General features: G+C 42.5%; 1 protein-coding gene across 2 annotated transcripts in view; it reads right to left on the bottom strand.

Moving 5' to 3' along the window:
* clint1a (clathrin interactor 1a) overlaps positions 1–20115 on the bottom strand; it is a 193408-nt gene that overhangs the window by 12521 nt on the left and 160772 nt on the right. For both annotated transcript variants that reach the window (XM_072263548.1, XM_072263549.1), the window contains one exon: positions 9223–9482. In XM_072263548.1, the coding sequence (XP_072119649.1) occupies positions 9223–9482 (260 nt within the window). The remainder of the gene's footprint in view (positions 1–9222; positions 9483–20115) is intronic.

The raw sequence follows: 20115 nt of genomic DNA, 5'->3' as shown, positions 1-20115 counted from the left end.
CACAGCCACTGGTCAGCCATTACGCATGCGAGGTCGTGACCCGCGCGTCATCTGTGTCAGGGTGGGAAGGAGATCAACTCCTCGAGCTTGTAAATGATGATGGGCTGAAAAGTATGTTTGACATAATATCTCTGTTGGCATTTTGGATCAAAGTCAAGGCTAAATATCCTGAGATAACTACGAAAGCACTGAAAACGTTGCTTGCATTTCCATCATTTTTCTGCGAAGCGGAGTTTTCTGCAATGAATGCAACGAAAACTAAACTGCGGAACAGACTGGACATCAGGAACCCCCTTTGAGTATCGATGTCTCCCATCACCCCTCGATAGGACGGTGTTGTTGCAGGAAAACAAGCCCAGGGCTCCCACTGATTCAGCGATATTGGTGTGTTGCAATGATTTTATATGTTAATACGGGGAAATATCTGCTGTGTGTTTAATATCCACATGTTACTTAAAATGTTATGATGTTATTGACTTATAAGTGACCCTATAACAATTACAGCACGGAAACAGGCTATCTCGGCCCTTCTAGTCCGTGCCGAACGCTACTCTCACCTAGTCCTGCCGACCTGCACTCAGCCCATAACCTTCCATTCCTTTCCTCTCCGTATACCTATCCAATTTTTCTTTAAATGATAATATCGAACCTGCCTCTACCACTTCTACTGGAAGTTCGTTCAACACTTCAAGCTCCCCTGTCCTCCCCTGATAATTGACTTATCACTGTATTCATGCGAGGAAAATATGTGTTGTGTGTTTAATAGTAAATTCGTTAGATAAACCCTTTTAGAAACAAAATTGAGTGTATTACCCACTTACCGCCTATATTTCAGTAGTGATTAAAACCCACCCCGATGAACAGAATCACCAAAAAGGATTTGCTCAGGGGGGTGGGCGGGCAGGGCGGGAATCGGCAGGTCACGACACGCATGTGCACTGGTGCCAGCGCAAGGCTTCATGGCCATTGTAGTCTTTCTGGGTAAACAACGCATTTGACTGCTACTCTTGTCCGTTGGCAACCCTACCCCCACCCTCCCGGTTGGCCGGTCCGCAAGAATATTGTCAATATTAAACCAGTCCACAATGCAAAAAACGTTGGGGACCCCTGTTCTTAGGTACTGGTATAATTGTTACCTTTTTGAAGCAAGTGGGTTGCTGTGAGAGGTTGAAAATGTCCTTGAAAATTCCTGTTAGTTGGTTGGCACAGGTTTTCAGAGCCTTACCAGGTATTCCATCAGGACTTGCTGCCTTGCAAGGGTTCACTTTCTTTAAAGACAGCCTAATGTTGGCCTCTGAGACTGAGATCACGGTATCATCAGACGCAGCAGGGATCTTCACAGCGTGCATAAAAGGCACTGAGTTCATCTGGTAGAGAAGCATCACTGCCATTCATGCTATTGGGTTTCGCTTTGTAGGAAGTAATGTTTTGCAGACCTTGCCAGAGTTGCCCTGCATCCGATGTCACCTCCAACCTCATTCGAAAGTGTCTCTTTGCCCTTGAAATAGTTCTCCACAAATCATACTTGGTTTTCTGGTACATGCCTGGGTCGCCAGACTTGAATGCCACAGATCTAGCCTTCAGCAGACAATGTACCTCCTGGTTCATCTACGGCTTTTGATTTAGGAATGTACAGTAAGTCTTTGTGGGCACACACACATCCACACAGGTTTTAATGAAGTCGTTAACAACTGCAGCACATCCGGGTTTGAAGACGAATCCCTGAGTACAGTCCAGATTCAAAGCAGTCCTGTAGGCACTCCTGTGCTTCTCTGGTCCTCACTGCTGGTGCTGCAGTCTTCAGTCCCTGCCTACACTCAGGGCGTAGAAGTACAGCTAGGTGATCAAATTTCCCAAAGTGAGGGTGTGGAGTAGCACAGTAGGCATTCTTGATGGTGGTGTAGCAATGGTCCAGTGTGTTTCCTCTGGTATTGCAAATGATCTGTGGATGGTAGTTGCTTAGTGATTTTTTCAGACTGGCCTGGTTAAAATCTCCCAAAACCACAGTGAAGGTGTTAAGAGTGCGCTGTTTTGTGCAGGTTGATCCCATTGCTCAAATCATCTAAAGCCTGATTGGCATTGGCCTGAGGTGGAATGTAAACTGCAACCAAAATGACCCCAGAGAACTCCTGTGGTAGGTAAAAAGGATGGCACTTTACTGCAAGATATTCCAGGTCTGGTGAGCAGAATTGGGACAGCACTGATATATTTTTGCACCAAGAAGAGTTGATCATGAGGCATACTTCTCCACCTCTGCTTTTGAGAGTCTACAGATCTATCCTGGCAGTGTACAGCAAACCCGACGATCTGAATCGCTGCATCCAGTAAGGAAGGGGTTAACCAGGATTCCGTGAAACCAAGGACACACGCGGTCCTAATGTCACTGACTCCGCACCCTAGCTCTGAGTTCGACTTTGTTCACTAGAGACTGCATGCTCGCCAGCAAGATAGTTGGTATAGGGAGTTTAAAATTCCATTTCCTTAAACACACTTGTTAACCCCGCTCTACACCCGGGCTTCCTCCGAAGTGTCCTACGTGGGCGTTTCCGACCACAATCAGTGTTGTTTCCGTCACACAATAATGTGGGGAACAAAGAAATGGCAGATGAACTGAGCAAGTATTTTGCATCAGTCTTTACTCTGGAAGACACGAGCGGTATGCCAGCATCTATAGATTTGTTGATGATACAAACATTGTTGGCAGAATTTTAGATGGTGATGAAAAAGCGAACAGGAGTGAGATATACCAGTTACTTGACTGGTGTCACAGCAACAACTTTGCCCTCAACATCAGTAAGACCAAAGATCTGACTGTGGACATCAAGGGTAAGACAAGGGAACACAAACCAATGCTCAAGGTGGGATCGGAAGTGGGGAATGAGCAATTTCAAGTTCCTGGGTGTCAATATAACTGAGGACCTAACCTAGATGCAATATATTCATGCAGCTATAAAGAAGGCAAGATAGCGACTATATTTCATTAGGAGTTTGAGGAGATTCAGTTTTTCAACTAATACACTTGAAAACTTCAACAAATGTACCATGGAGAGCATTGTGCCTGGCTATGTCACTGGTGGGGGGCACTGCACAAAATCAAAATAAGTTGCAGAAAACTATAAAATTAGTCAGTTCTATCATGGGTACCAGCCTCCATAGTATCCAAGATGCCTTCAAGGAGCAGTGCCTTAGGAAGGTGATGTCCATCATTAAGGATCCCCATCACCCAGGACACGCTCTTTTCACACTGTTAGCGTCGGAAAGGAGGACAGAAGTCTGAAGGCACACGCTCAGCAATTCAGGAATAGCTTCTTTGCCTCTGCCATCTGACTTCTAAATCGACACTGAACCCATAAACATGATCTCACTACTTGTTTTTGTTTGTTATGTAAGGGGTTTCTTCTTTTATGTTACTGTGAAGGCTTACAAAATGGCTTCTTTGTTATGTTATAATTAAAATGGCTTTTCTGTAATAATAACTGCGATGTAGAAAGTTCTCTCTCTTTCTCTGCTTGTTTGGGTCATATTATTGATAAGAGACGGAACAAACCAATTGGGATAGATGTTATTCTTTCTTGTGTGTCTGTAAGCTATTTTTTTCGCGGGCTTTGAGGGAGAGGAGACTCGATGTTGTAAGCTGGGCAGCGGAACGGACCTCAAGCTGGAGTCCAAGGCCCAAGGTCTTCAGCGAGGAGAGGAGACGAAGACAGACTCATGTGGAGCCTCTGCCCGACCACCATGGTTGGTCCCAGGTGGCAGGTCGAGGGGTTCAGAGGGGATCAAATGGTGGAAAGAAGACTCCGTTAACTGAGCTCCAACTGTTGTGCACGAAGTGGTAGAACTTTGATAAGTTTGGCACCTTTTATTTTCCTTTTATATTTTATCTCTATTAATTACATAGTTCCAGTAAGATCTGTAAAGTGTAATTATTTAATCGCATATGGTGTATTGTCTGTTATTTGGCGGGGTGGGGTACATCACACAGCATCTACACAAACTTGATTACCCAATTTGGAGGGGCCGAAGGCTGCTCCCCCTAGACGAAAGCAAGTTGAGCGAGCCTGAGGATTACCAAGGGGCTACATTTGGGGGTTTCATCTGAGATTTGATTTAGTGGGGTGCTGTGTAATTGCCCTGTTTAAATCAGTGCTGCTGTGTCTCTGTGGGATTGCGGTTAGTAATGTGAGTCTCTGTGGAATTGCTGGTTATTACTGCATGCGTGTTGGGTGGGGTGGCTGTTGGTACCCCGGAGGTCCTTGTTCGAGTTCAGACTTGCGCTGACGAGTTGGTGGTGGGACTGCCAGTGTCTATTGGTGCCCCAGTTGAGGCAGGACCATGGGCTGTCCATACAGTTAGGAGAGAGAGGAAAGAGTGGTCTGATTCGGAGGTAGTGTCTGCAAATAAATGTTCCAGCTATGGAAGGCTCCGCCTGGCTTTTGGGATATTGTCCACCCCTAAAGGGGCGAAGGTGTACGAGATGTGGGCGGAGCGGATCTCTCAGTTGTTAGATGAGTGGCAGTGCTCAGTTGAGGGAGAGCGACAGGGATTGGTTGAAAGTTTGAGTTGGCGGGCTGTTGACAGTGTTAGAACTGTCAGGTTCAATTACCCTGTAGTGACAGTTGCCAGTGATCTGAAAGCGGGGGAAAATGCGTCTGGATCAACTGGAAGTAAAATGCAGTGCCTAGGGGGCTTTCCATACCTGTGTCAGGAGATTGGGGAAAAGCTTTCAGTGTGTCTTCTCTGGCTAGGAGGGCAGCTAAATTGCTTGCAGTGCCAGGGGGATCATTAAAGGGGATCAGCCCCTCCCTCAGTTGTTCAGCTGACCAGAGAGGTGTCAGGAAATTTAGTGGAGGCCCAGTGGGGGAACGGCTTGGGGTCTCTGGGGGAACACATTCCCAGCAATGTACTGAGGAACTTCCGAAAGGAAAAGACCCTATTCCTGAAGGCTTAGAGGGACCACGCCCCCGTGTGTCATTACAGATAGATGGAAACTATGCTAAAGCCACCCTGACACCGGGGCACAGGTCAAGTTGATGTACAGTTCGTTTTACAACCGGTTTCTGAATCATTTACCCTTGACAACATTAAGGGCACTGGAGATTTGGGGTACCAGTGCCAGTGATTATCCAAAAGACAATTATTGGTCAGTGAAACTGGAGTTCATGGGGGCATTGTCTCTGCACCCAGTGTTTCGAGCTGCTTGTGAGGACGTGTGTAGCAGCCTTGGGCCAGTACCAAATTTAAACGAGAGCCGATTGTAGTACAGCCTGGGGGACGTATCTGAGGGGGAAGTATCTCTTAGTAGACGCTCTGAAATACCACAAGGGAGGGGAGTTGACCGCTGAAGACACCTCGGTGAGAGAGGTCGTGGCAACTGGACCCTGTAGCTGTGGAAGACATAGCGAGCGTGTGTGTGGATTATAGGACTCTGAACAGGCGTAGTGTCATTGACCAGAACATAGCCCTGAGGGCTGAAGACGCTATGGTCTGTTTGTATGGTGCAACGTGGTTTAAAGTGCTGGATCTGGGATCCGAGGAGTGGATGTTGCCAGATCCTGATGAGTGAGGCCAACAAGGAGAAGATAGCCATTATAGGTCCCCTAAATTTTTCAGGTCAGAAAAGATGCCACAGGGCATATCTGGAGCCCCTGCAACCTTCCCGCGGGGCATGAGGAAGACCATGGGGGATGTGGAGGTGTTTGGAGTTTTGGCGTATGTGGATGATCGCCTAGGGTTTGGATTCGCCTTGGGGGAGGATGATGTGAGGTGAGTGCCGGAGCCCCAGACAACCATTGAAGAATTGGAGTTCACGCTCATCAAAGTGGAGACGGGGAAACAGGATTCCGAGCCGAAACTGTGGTCATTTACTGATGAATTAATCCAGAGAGACGAAACAATGACCAACCTTCGAAAGGATCAGCAGAAACTCAAGAAATCGATCCAGAACAGATTGGAAGACGCTGGTGGTGTAATTGCGTCCCAGATGGAGATGGACATGAAGCGTGGGTCAGAACTGCTGAGACTGGGACGAGAGTTGGAGGAGTCGGAGAAGAAGCTGACGTCTCGATTGCAGGAGGCTGAAGAGGCTGCAGAGGCAGCCCAGGCTAAGTGCCTCAGTTTGGAGAAAATCAAACAGCAGCTACCGATCAAGGGAATGAGGAAGAATACGGATTCGAAAGATGATGTGCTGGATGTGAGGTACATGCTGCCTTTCGCTAACTTCTCCTTGGTTGAGGCCCTTCTCCCACTGAGTCAGGTGTAGTGGGGAGGGCTAGCTGTGGGCAGCCTGGGTTACAGCAGGACCCTGAAGGAAAAGAAGCAGGGCCTTCGACACGGGACAGAGGGCTCCGAGTTGCAGTGGGGGCATGAGTGAGAGATTGAGAGAGGATTTGGCAAGAAGACCTGAGGTATCCCCAGTAGTGTCCAAGTCTGAAGGGTTTAGGTGAGGGGGTACGGAGGTCTCGGATGATTAGGAAACTCCCAGATAGGTTGGCCTATGTAGTGCCTGTGGAAGAGGGCGTAAGGTCTACTGTTCGGGGAACAATGTGACTGTTTATACCTGGATTGGGTTTTTGTGTCCGCAGCAATGGTTGGCGAATTATTTAGAAGTCATGAGGACATGACTTTATTTGGTGGGGGGAAGAGTGGAAGGGTTTCTTCTTTTACATTACTGCGAAGGCCAACAAAATGGCTTCTTTGTTATGTTATAATTGAAGTGGCTTTTCTGTAATAATAACTGTGATGTAAGGAGTTCTCTCTCTGCTTGTTTGGGTTATATTATTGATAAGAGATGGAACGAACCAATTGGGATAGACGCTATTCTTTCTTGTGTGTCTGTAAGCAATTATTTATTCACGGTCTTTGACGGAGAGGAGACGTGATGCTGTAAGCTGGGTGGTGGAACAGACCCCGAGTGGGAGTCCGAGGCCCAGGTTCTTCAGCGAGGAGAGGAGACGAAGACAGACACGTGTGGAGCATCTGGTCGACCACCGTGGTCAAGGGGTTCAGAGGGGATCGAATGGTGGAAAGAAGACTCCGTTAATTGAGCTCCACCTGTTGTGCACGAAGTAGTAGAACTTCGATAAGTTTGGCACCTTTTATATGTTATCTCTATTAATTACGTAGTTCCAGTAAGATCTATAAAGTGTAATCATTTAATCGCATATGGTGTATTGTGTGTTATTTGGCAGGGTGGGGTACATCACACAGCATCTACACAAACTTGATTATCCAGTCTGGTGGGGCCGAAGGCTGCTCCCCCTAGACGAAAGCAAGTTGAGCAAGCCCGAGGCTTACCAGGGGCTACAGCTATTTTGCACTACTTATTTTAACTTAACTATTTAATAGACACAGATATTCTTAGTGTATTTGTTTTTTTCCCTATATTTATCACGTATTACCTTGTACTGCTGCCATGAAGTTAACAAATTTCACAGCATACGCTGGTGACATTAAATCTGATTTTGAAGCCTGAGAGTGTCAGGGGGTAGAAATGAGTTCAGTTGCTATTACTAGGGAGAAGGTGCTTGGAAACTTAAAGGTCAGAAGGTACTTAAGTCACCTGGATCAAATGGACTACACCTCAAGGTTCTGAAAGAGGTAGCTGAAGAAAATGTGGAGGCATTAGTAATGATCTTTCAAGAATTTTGGAATGGTTCCAGATGAACTTGCAGATTGCAAGGTCACTCCACTCTTCAAAAATGGAGGAAGGCAGAAGAACAGGAATTACAGGCCAGTTAGCCTAATTTCAGTGGTTGGAAAGATCTTGGTGGCAATTGTTAAGTATTGTGATTTCAGGATACTTGGAGGCACATGGTAAAATAGCCCAAGGTCAGCATGGCTTCCTTAAGGGAAGCTCTTGCCTGACAAACCTGCTAGAATCCTTTGTGTTAGTAAGCAAGATAAACATAGGAAAATCAGTGGGTGCTGTACATTTAGATCTTCAGAAGACAAAGTCCTGCATGAGGCTGCTTAACAAGATAAGAGCTCAGAGGTGGGAATAAAGGGAACCTTTTCTGGTAGCAGCTGATGTTGACACAGTTTCTTTTTACGTATGTATTAATGATTTGGATGAGGGAATAGATAGTTCTGTGGCAAAGTTTGCGGACTATACGAAGATAGGCGAAGAAGAAGAAAGCAGAAGCAGGGAGGCTGCAGAATGACTTAGACAGATTATGAGAATGGGCAAAGAAGTGGCAAATGGAATACAGTGTCGGGAAGTGTATGGTCACGCATTTCAGTAGAAGGAATAAGAAAGTATAAACTATTTTTTAAATGGAGAAAACATGCAAAAATCTAAAGTGGAAAGGGCTTGGGAGTCCTTGTGCAGGATCCCGTCAAGGTTAGCTTTTATTTCCAAGGACTAGAATATAAAAACAATCTGGAGCATTATAAGGCACTGATGAGGCCTCGTTTGGAGTATTTAGAGCAGTTCTGAGCCCTTGTTGAAAGGATGTGCTGATATTTGAGAGAGTTCAGAGGAGGTACATGAGAGTGCTTCTGGGAATGAAAGGAATGAAAGGCTTATTGGATGAGGGGCGATTGATGGCTCTTAGCCTTTACTTAATGGAATCTAGAACAATGACAGGGTTGGAGGGGGCAGGGGGCGGTGAAATCTCATTGAAACTTATCAAATCTTGAAAGGCCTATATAGAGTGGATGTGGAGAGGATGTTTCCTATGGTGAGAGAATCTAGAACTAGAACAGCCTTAAGAGAGAGAGATGACCACTTAGAATAGACATGATAAGGAATTTCTTCAGCCAGAGGGTGGTGACTCTGTGGAATCTGTTGCAACATGTAATGTGGCTGTGGAGGCCAGGTCATTGAGTGCATTTAAGGCAGAGGCTGACTGGCTCTTGATTCAACAAGGCATGAAAGGTTATGGGGAGAATATAGGAGAATGGGTTTAAGAGGGAAATGGATTTGCCATGATGTAATGGCAGAGTATATTAGATGGGTCAAATGGCACAATTCTGCTCCTATGTCTTATTGTCTATGAGATCCCTGCATTTTTTACCTCCAAGTATTCCAAGCATTTTTAACAACTCTTAACAATAATATGGCCGCCATTACACTTCGTGGAAATCCAAATGCTAGCACTTCAGAACTAGCAATAAACACTTCCGGACATGACCTTTCATATTTATTTATTCATAAGGAGTTGGACCAGACAGATGAATTCCAACCTACATAACTCTAACAACTGATCACAAGCTTGTACTCACCTGGGATCTGGACATGGGCATACCAGTGATAGGTAAGGTGTTGTTAGCTGACATTGCAAAGTTCATGCTCTGGGATGAGGTCATGGTTGACTGCATACCAATATTCAGATCAAACAGCTCCATGGTAGCTGCAGGAGGTTGGGCAACAGCATGCTGCATGTTATTGTAAAGGTCCCCACTTGACATATTGGTCTGACCGGACTGGGCTTGGTTGAAGGCACTCCATTCACCAAAATCAGCACTGCTACTAGCTGATGTGCCTACAACAAAAAGGGTAACATTGAGCAAGCTTGGCAGATCAAAAAACTAAGGTCAATTCAGACTTGACATGCTCGCGTCTCCAGATCATATCTCTTACAGCCCATATGCTCCTGCATAGTTTATTTGCTTTTATCAAGGTAGCACAGTATTGTGTCAAAGCTATAAATTAACTTTTCACACCCAGACTTAACTTCACAAAAGTATTTGATTTTTTTCCCTTCTTAATAGAGCCAATAAATGAAAAACTGTTTTAAAATTTTAGGTGTATTAGTTTCTTGCGGGTGGTGAGATGGAGACAAGTCTTTACCAAAGGGAATGTAAGACGCTGCTTCCCTCCACTAGCCTGCAGGTCACCCTTGGGCAAGTTGTATCACCTGCTTCGCTCCCCAATCAAGATTACGTCAAGCTAGGGGAGCAAGTAATGGATGGTTCTTTGAGCAGCTGGTGTATATCACAAACCCTGGCTATGTGACCACTGACACCAGACAGACAATCTGAAGGGTATTGATAATGGCTGGGGTCACCCGTCTTGTAAAGACACTGTACAGAAGACGACAATTGCAAACCACTCCTGTAGAAAAGATGGTCAAGAACAATCATGGTTCTGATTGCCTACTTCACTCAACATGGCACATAACGAATGATTAGTTTCCACTTGTATTTTTTTCCATTTTATATTACAAATGAATAGTTATACTTTCAAAACAATGGACGACTCCTTTTTGGAGTAGGCTGTGACAGGGAATGAATGCCACTCTAAATTCCATTTGCCAAATGGCATATTAAATTGAAACCCTGCTTGATCTTATAAGCATTATCTCAAGGTACTAATTTTAAACTTGAAGAAACTCTCCAGGTATGTAAACATTTCTCACTCATACACACAGCCATGTATAGATTATTAATCCTTATTTATAGTGGAAAGTTTCTCTGCATCAAATACCTAGTGACTAGCGGAACAGCAACTATAAAACATATTAGTGGAGGGAGATGGAAGTGAGGAGATTGTGAGGGAGTTCAAACATACTTGGAGTCAGTATTACAGTAACAAAAACCAAATTGGTTTGAGTGGGAAATTTCTATAAATCTCTATTGAAGGATCTTAAACAAAATTTGGACTGAACTGTTTTGGCAGTAAAGCAGCCCTAACTGCAAACTACCAACTCGCAGGATTCCAAAGCTAAGTAAAGCAAAACTCTTTTTTGCCAGTATTTGTCAGAATCACTTTGCTTCAAATCCAGAGTGTTTGTTTCCAAGTAATTACAGGTTATATTGCTATTAATTTTAACAATTGCAGAAACAGCTGACCTGCACCATCGACCCATTTAATAAAATCTGAGTGCAAAACGAGTAAATTAATCATGAATGAAATAGCATCTGCTACTCATTATTTTCTGACAGTATATTTCAGATGGAATTAAAGACCAAATGTCCTCACCCCTCAAAGTAATTGCCCAGGTTAGATACTGCCCTTTCCAGCAATGCTCCTATGTGAAGTATCAGCTACATACACTGGGACAATCCGAATTAGTCTCCACCAACTATCTTCAGCACATAAAATTCAAAAACATCCATCCAACAGGAGAGGTTGACAGATAATTTGCTTTACTCTCCTCAATCCAAAAAAAAACACATCTGGGTCAATTGTAACACCCAATGTTGCTTGATTGCTATTGGAGCTTGATTTAGTGAGGCTGAGGTATCATGTGTAGGATTTTTTCAGTATTTCTGTATAACCACCAGAGATATATTTTAAATGGAGTTATGTGGGTGCAGAGTGAGTGAAGGGGAGAAGGGATGAAAATCAAATGACTCTAAACTATAACATTTCTATGAGTCCCTTAGGAAGTAAACATAAACAGGTACCTATAAAAGCATGCAACAAATGATCAAGTGGAACTTACGCTACATATGCTTCGATTAGCCTTTGACCTGAATATGTACAGGTTTTGCACATTGAAGATTTGCATACTTTTATTATTTGTGTTTTTGTTTTATTTTTCATGCCCAATCTTGTACTAGTCAAGCAAGAATTAAAAACGTGAACTCCTGATTATTTGTTATTTCCCATCATTGGAGGCATGCCAAACTTCAAATGACAAAAAAGCTGCATGGTGAATGGAATCGAATAACGCTCAATTGTGGATGCATTAGCTAGCTTCCACAGCTGTTTATTTGAAAACAAAATTCAAATGCTTCAAGTAGTTTCATATTTTAAACCTGAAAGCTTCAAATTTTGCACAACATTCTTGTCTGGAAAATGTCATGGTACTACTATGATTCAGTGATTTTTTTGTTGCTGTTTAGGCCAGTATTAAAGACACATTTATGTTATGGGGGTATTTTCAGCTCCCAGCATAAAGCAACCTTTTCCAACAGCAGTCCCCCATATCCCTTTGCTTTAAATACATCTGCATAAAACATCCAACTGCCTCTATTCAGTGTACCCCAAGGTAAAGTTTTTCCAGATTTCATTACAGGCTGAGTACATCTTATCTGAAATACGTGGAGATGGAAGTGTATCAGATTTTGGAATATAGATTTGCAAGAGTTTACGGACCCTTTGTAATTACCTGGTTTTCTGCATTAATTACTCAAAATGTGGTTTGATCTTCACCTAGGTTACAATAATACACAAGCACAATCTGCCTAAACCAGTAACATGCAAGCAATTGTACTTTTCATGTCATATTGAATGCATTGTTCAATCATTCACTGTTCAGGCTGGGAAAAGTATGTGAACCCTTGTATATAATAACTGGTAGAACCTCCTTTAGCAGCAATAACCTCCACCAAACATCTCCTGTAGCTGCTGATCAGACTTGCACAATAGCGAGGAGGAATTTTAGACCATTCCTCTATACAAAACTGCTTCAGTTTATCAATATTTCCGGGATACCTTGCATGAACTTCCCTCTTCAGGTCATGCCACAGCATCTCAATTGGATTAAGGACTCTGACTTGGCCATTCCAAAACAGGAATCATCGTCTTTTTTCTTTTAAAAAAACATTCTGTTGTTGATTTACTCTTGTGTTTCAGATTATCGTCTTATTGCATCATCCAACTTCTATTAAGCTTAAGGTGATGCACTGCTACCTTGACGTTCTCCTGTAAATTGTCTTGATACAATTTTGAATTCATTGTTCCCTCAACGATTGCAAGTTGTGCAGTCCCCAAGGCAGCAAAGCACCCCAAACCATGATGCTCCTTCCACCATGCTCCATAGTTGGGATGAGGTTTTGGTGTTGGTGTGCAGTACCCTTTTTCCTCCGAACATAGCAGCCTGCATTTCTGCCAAGAAGTTCAACTTTTGTCTCATCTGTCCACAGAATATGGTCCCAGAAGCATTGTGGAACATCCAGGTGACCTTTTGCAAACTTGAGATGTGCGGCAATGTTATTTTTGGAAAGCAGTGGTTTTCTTTAGTGTCCTTCCATGAACACCATTCTCGTTATCTTTCTTACAGAGGACAAATACACAGAGACATCATCAAGTTCTAGAAGCTTCTGCAAATCCTTTGCTGTTACCCTTGGGTTCTTTTTCACCTCCTTCAGTATTGCATGTTGTGCTCTTCATGTCATCTTTGCAGGAGGCCTACTCCTAGGGAGAGTAGCTACTGAATTTCCTCCATTTGTAGATAAATTTCTCTTACTGTGGACTAACACTCAGTTCTTTATAAATGCTTTTGTAGCCTTTTCTAGCTTCATGCAGCTCTACAATGTTTCTTTTAAAGTCCTTAGAAAGTTGCTTTGATCGAGGTATGGTGCACATAAACAGATTGCTCTTGAGAAGAGCAGTCTCCATCAGTAACTTTACAATTACTTGGTTTTCTGCATTAATTATTTATAAAATGTGGTATGATCTTCATCTAAGTCACAATAATAGACAAACACAATCTGTCTAAACTAACAACACACAGACAATTGTATTTCTTCTCGTCAATATTGAGTACACCATTTAAACAATGATAGTCTAGGTTCAAAAAAGTATGAGAACCTCTGGGGTCATGCCTTCTACAAAAGTTATTTGGAGTCAGATGATCAGAGATGAGATCAGAGGTATGAATTGTAGAGGTGCCCTGCCCTATAAAAAAGACACACAAAGTCAGGTTACTGACAAAGCCTGCTCTTCTCAAGAAAGATCTGTTAACGTACACTATGCCTCGATCAATGCAAATTTCATAGGACCTTAGAAGAATAATTGTGGAGCTGCATCAAGCTCGAAAAGGCTACAAAAGCAGTTCTACAGATCCGAGTGATCATCAGTGCTCAGTAAGAGAAATTGTCAGCAAATGGAGGAAATTCAGTACTGTTGGTGCTCTCCATAGAAGTGGGCTTCCTGCAAAGATCACACCAAAAGTACGACTTGCAATATTAAATGAGGTGTAAAAGAACCCAAGGGTAATAGCAAAAGACCTGCAGAAATCTCTAGAACTTGCTAAAGTTTCTGTTCGTGTGTCCACTAGAAGGAAAACACTGAACAAGAATGGTGTTCATGGAAGGACACCATGGAGGAAAATACTGCTCTCCACAAAAAAAAAATCATTGCTGCACGTCTCAAGTTTGCATTAGACCACCTGGATGTTCCACACCACTTCTGGGACAAGATTCCGTGGACAGAAAGTTGAACTTTTTGGCAGAAATACACACCGCTACGCCTGAAGGAAAAAAGGGCATTGAACACCAACAACAAAACCTTATCCCACCTGTGAAGCATAGTGGAAGGAGTATCATTGTTTGGGGCTGCTTCAGGACCTAGACAGCTTGCAATCGTTGAAGGAACAATGAATTCAAAATTGCATCAAGAAAGACATCTTACAGGAGAATGTCAACGGAGTGGTCCGACACCTGACGCTTAATACAAGTTGGATGATGCAAAACAATGATCTTAAACACAAGAGTTAATCAATGACATAAAAAGAAGAAAATTTGTGTTTTGGAATGGCCAAGTTAGAGTCCAGTCCTTAACCGAATTATGATGCTGTGATATGACCTGAAGAGGGCTGTACATGCAATGAATCGCAGAAACACTGAAGAATGGAAACAGTTTTGTGTCATCAGTAACTACAGGAAACATTTGGTGGAGGTTATTGCTGCTAAGGAGGTTCTACCAGTTATTACATGCAAGGGTTCACGTACCTTTCCCAGCCTGGACTGTGAATATTAAACAACGTGTTCAATGAAGGCATGAGAAGTACAATTATTTGTGTGTTATTAGCTTAGGCAGGTTATGTTTGTTTATTATTGTGACTTAGATGAAGATCAGACCACATTTTATGAGTAACTAAACAACCAGGTGACCCATTGGGGGACCCTTTGAGAGAAAGGTAGTGCAGTTTGATGTGATGTGCTTTCGAAATTAAAGAAGAAAAACTCAGTTTATTAAAGAAGAAAGACACATAGCAAGACAAATATAGCTCCTCCTCATTTAACGAAGGACACTTTTGATGACAACATTTCTGGCTGATCTGCCACCCTTCAAGAATACTCTAACGTTTTCATTTTTTTCCCACGCTTAAAGCCACATACGGCCGACCATGCTGGAACACTGGTTTCTCCAAATAAATCAACACATTCTCCATGATTTGGCCTTGCGCCTTATGTATAGTCATAGCAAAGTATGACTGTATCGGGAACCGGCTCCGCTGAAGAGGGACATCTTCCCCTTCTGATAAACTGAGAGTAATTCTTGGGATCATGGCAATGTCATTTTTGAACGCACCAATGTTTATCTTTGCTACAATGAGATTGCCGTGCAGTTCTTCCAACATCATTCGCATGCCATTGCAAAGCCTTGGTGGATCCAAGTTCTTCATTGAAATGATGGGAGATCCCCTCTTCAATTCCAGTTTATGTGGTGGCAATCCAGAGAGTTTGACCGAATCAAGGAATTCTGTTGGAAAATGAGTGGTGTTAGCTCCTTCACTTCCGGCATTGAAGGAACAATATTCTTTCATGATTCCAGGGAAGCGTCTAATGCAGGTGAAGTTTATTTTTCCCATCATTTCATTGAGAGGAACCAAGATAGAGAATTCCTCGAGAACGATTCTGCAGGATTGTTGAATGTCGGGTAGATAAAATCAATGCATTCTTCCATAGCTTTTGCTGGTGGAATCATATCTTCAGGTAATTCGATTTCATAGTTTTCATTTTTCTCAATCTTGTCTTCTCCAACATCAAATAAGAACTCAGAATATCGTCCTTCTACCTCACTCAATCGCATGTTTCTCTTCAATTGAAACTTGAAGCTTCTCCATAAGTAGGATTTCTTTTATGCATGAATTCTCCACATTAGCATCATTTCCGCATTTCACAACTGCTAGAAGCTGACAGAAATTGCCACAGCAAATGGTTAAAATACTCCTGAAGGCCTCATTCATGCTGCATACATCACAAAGAGTTCAGTCCACGGCTTCGAAGCTCTTCCTCCTAATCACGGGGCACTCATCCCAGACAATAAGCCTCGTATTTTGAAGTAAATTTGCAGTATTGGTGTTTTTATCAATGTTACAAAGGGCATCTTCATTGACTTTGAGGGGTATTTTGAATCTTGAATGCGCTGTCCTACCACCAGGCATCAATGTTGCTGCAATACCTGATGACGCTACAGCAACAGCAACACCTCCATCTCCTCTAACTTTAGCAAGGATCAAGTTGATGATAAATGTCTTGCTGGTACATCAATGAAAAACATGTCCTCCTGGTACATCAATGAAAAACATTGAAGACAGATTCCTTTCCAAGCAGTTGCACACACATTCATATACTTATACCCATACCTCGGGTAATGATGAGTTTGAGTACAGAGAGGAAATTAAGAACCTGGTGGCATGGTGCGAAGACAATAACCTATCCCTCAACATCAGCAAGATGAAGGAATTGGTTGTTGACTTCAGAAGGAGTAGCGGACTGCACGACCCAATTTACATCAGTGGTGTGCAAGTGGAACAGGTCAAAAGTTTTAAGTTCCTTGGGGTCAATATCACAAATGACCTGACTGGGTCCAAACAAGCAGAGTTCACTGCCAAGAAGGCCCACCAGTGCCTTTACTTCCTGAGAAAACTAAAGAAATTTGGCCTGTTCCCTAAAATCCTCACTAATTTTTATAGATGCACCATAGAAAGCATTCTTCTAGGGTGTATCACAACTTGGTATGGAAGTTGCCCTGTCCAAGACCGAAAGAAGCTGCAGAAGATCGTGAACACGGCACAGCACATCACACCACACAAACCAATCTTCCATCCGTGGACTCACTTTACACTGCACGCTGTCGGAGCAATGCTGCCAGGATAATCAAGGACACAACTCACCAGCCAACACACTTTTCGTCCCTCTTCCCTCCGGGAGAAGGCTCAGGAGCTTGAAGACTCATATGGTCAGATTTGGGAACCGTTTCTTTCCAACTATGATAAGACTGCTGAACGGATCCTGACCCGGATCTGGGCCATACCCTCCAAATATCTGGACCTGCCTCTCTGTTTTTTTGCACTACTTTACTTACCATTTTTCTATTTTCTATTTATGATTTATAATTAAAATTTTTAATATTTATTAATTTTAACTATTTTTAATATTTAATATTTGTAATCCAGGGAGTGGGAAGTGCAGAATCAAATATCGCTGTGATGATTGTACGTTCTAGTACCAATTGTTTGGTGACAATAAGGTATGAAGTACTTCTCTTTGCTCATTATTCAATAGGGTACTCTTTGCTGCATATTCTCGAGTTGATCGTTCCTTTTCTCATCTGTCTCTTCCTCTTTCTCTATCTGTTTTTGTCATTCTGGAGACGTGCAGCCCTTTCATCCTTCGTCTCTTCATCTCTTCTACCATTTGTTCTTTCTCTCTGATCCTGGAGTCGTGCGGCACTGGCCTGATCCGATTCTTATTCTCTCCTCCTTCTGTGCCTATTGTTGTCATTTTGGAGACGTATGTGCCTCTCCTCTTTTTTGTCCTGACTCTTTGATCCTGGAGTTGTGCGGCCCTGGCCGTATCTGATTGTTGTTCTCTCCCTCTCCTTGAGGCTGAGGCTGGCCGTGCGCATGCTTCGTGGTGTTGCGTCGCGGTTTCCATGGAAGGTGGAATCGGCTTTGTGAGCACCGTGAGGCGCTGCTGAGGCTGGCCGTGCGTATGCGTTGTGGTGTCGCGTCATGGTTTCCATTAAAGCTGGAATCGGCTCAGGTTGTGGAAAGCAGGGCCTGCTGATTGACAAGTGAGCAATTTTATATGAATATGTAACCCTGAACTTTGCATGCATTCTGTAAGTTAGCGCATTTTAAGTCGATTTAGTCAAAAAAAGTGCCACTGTAATGCACCGTTTGGGCTAATTGGAGGACACAAACAGAAAAACAGAGCATGAGAATTTTAGTAGTATATAGATTAACGCAGAAAACAGTAATTGCAAAAGGTTCACAAACTTTTTTTCTTGCAACTGTACATCTGCCAATGCACCATTCCAAACAATTTTGAAATCCCTCTTGGATCTCAGCTCTTCAGCTGCACATGGATTTGCTATCAAAGGAAAATAAAATAATGATGTCACAGAGCCAAAGAACGCTACAGCATAGAAACAGGCTCTTTGGCCCATCTACATGCCAAACTATTATTCAATCTTGTTCCGCTGACCTGCACCTGGCCATATCTCTCCTTACCTTTCTCATTCATGTATTTATCCAAATTTCTCTTAAATGTTGAAATTGAACTCCCATTCATCACTTCCACTGACAACTTGTTCCACACTCTCAACATGCTCTGAGTGAAGTTTCCCTTCATGTTGTCCTTAAGCATTTCATCATTCACGTTTAACCCATGACCTCTAGCTCTAGGCGCACAACACCAATGGAAAATGTCTGCTGGCATTTACCCGATCTATACCTCTCATAATTTTGCATATATAATAGCCCAAAACAATTCAACCTTTCCCTGTAACTCAGGCCCTCAAGTATGGCAACATCCTTGTACATTTCACCTGCATTCTTTCAATCTTATTGATATCTTTCCTGTCGGTAGGTGACCAGAGCTGCATACAATACTCCAAATTAGGCCTTAATGTCTAATACAACTTTAGTATATATCTCAAACTCCAATACTTAATACTTTGATTTATGCAGGCCAATCTGTCAAAAGGTCTCTTTACAATCCTACCTACCAGAGATGCCAATTTCAAGGAATTAAGGATCTCTATTCCCAGATCCCTTTGTTCTACCCTATTCCTTAGTGACTTACCCCTAAAGTGCACAACCTCACAGGTCTGCATTAAATTTCATCTGCCATTTTTCATCTCAGTTTTTCAGATGGTCCAGATCTTGCTGCAAACTTTGATAGCCTTTCTCATTGTCCACTACACCCCCAATCTTGGTGTCATCTGCAAATCTGCTGATCCAATTTATCACATTATCACCCCAATCCTCGTAAGTGTTGTCTTGCATTTCTTGTCATCCTCAAGTATGCTATGCACCTCCTTCTTCTTAACCAGGGTCCTCATTATCTTTCGAAAACCACGGTTCCTTAAATACATTAAACTTTTCCAACAGGATCATACAAATTCTGAACTCTGAAAATTTCACTTTTGAAGGCTTCCTGCTTACCAAGCACACCTTTGTCAGACTTGCCAGATCCTTTCTGATACCATGAAAATTGCCTTTTCTCCAATTTAGAATCTCAACCCTAGGACCAGACCTATCCTTCATTACAATTATATTGAAACTAATGGAATTATGACCACTAGATCCAAAGTGTTGCCTTATGCACACTTTTATCACCTCCTCTGTCTCATTCCTTAACAGGAACATTTTCCCTGACCAACAAAACCACCACTCCCTCTTTAATCCCACATGCTCTATCATGTCTAAAACAACAGATCCTTGGAACATTGTGCTGTCAGTTCTGTCCTTCTTGCAACCAAGTCTCACTAGCAGCTACAATGTTTTAATTTCACAAGACAAAGGAGCAGAAGTAGGCCATTCAGCCCATCGAGTCTGCTCCGCCACTCCAATTTCACGTGCTGATTCGTGGAGTCAAATTCAATATCACTGGTATATGTTGTGAAATTTATTATTTAGTGGCAGCAGTTCTTTGCAAAACATAATAATAAAATCTATAAATTATATATAAAATAAGTAGGTCAAAAAGAAAGGGAAAAGAAAAAATACTGAGGTAGTATTTATGTATTCATTGTCCATTCAGAAATCTAATTTACAAATAGTAGAGTTTAAAATTCAAGCTTTTTTTTAAAAACATAAATACTACCATCAACATCAAGAAATTGTCTTACAAAATTATACAGATAACTGGGTTATTCAACTTTACACTTCTGCTGTGCTAAGGTATTCATTAGGTACAGCTGGAGAAATAATTTTTTTAAGTTCAAAAGTAATAGGAATTTATCATTTACATAATTCACTATATCCTTCCCAATCTAGGATTTTAAAATTCTTAATCTTATTTCCTCATCTTTCCATGGCTTTACTACTTCCTAGGTTTGAAACTTCCTCCAGTCTTCAATTCACTGAGGAATCCAGGGTTTTCCAGATATGACCTTACGTACCCGTTTCGTCATTCCATTATTCACAGTGGTGTCTCCATTAAACCTCAATGCATCTTAAAATGTTCCTTAATAACTTTTTCAATAAT

This window comes from Mobula birostris, chromosome 7 (genome assembly GCF_030028105.1).
Source record: "Mobula birostris isolate sMobBir1 chromosome 7, sMobBir1.hap1, whole genome shotgun sequence".
NCBI lineage: Eukaryota > Metazoa > Chordata > Chondrichthyes > Myliobatiformes > Myliobatidae > Mobula > Mobula birostris.
Note: the sequence above shows the minus strand (reverse complement) of the source record. Positions and strands in the feature narration are given on the sequence as shown.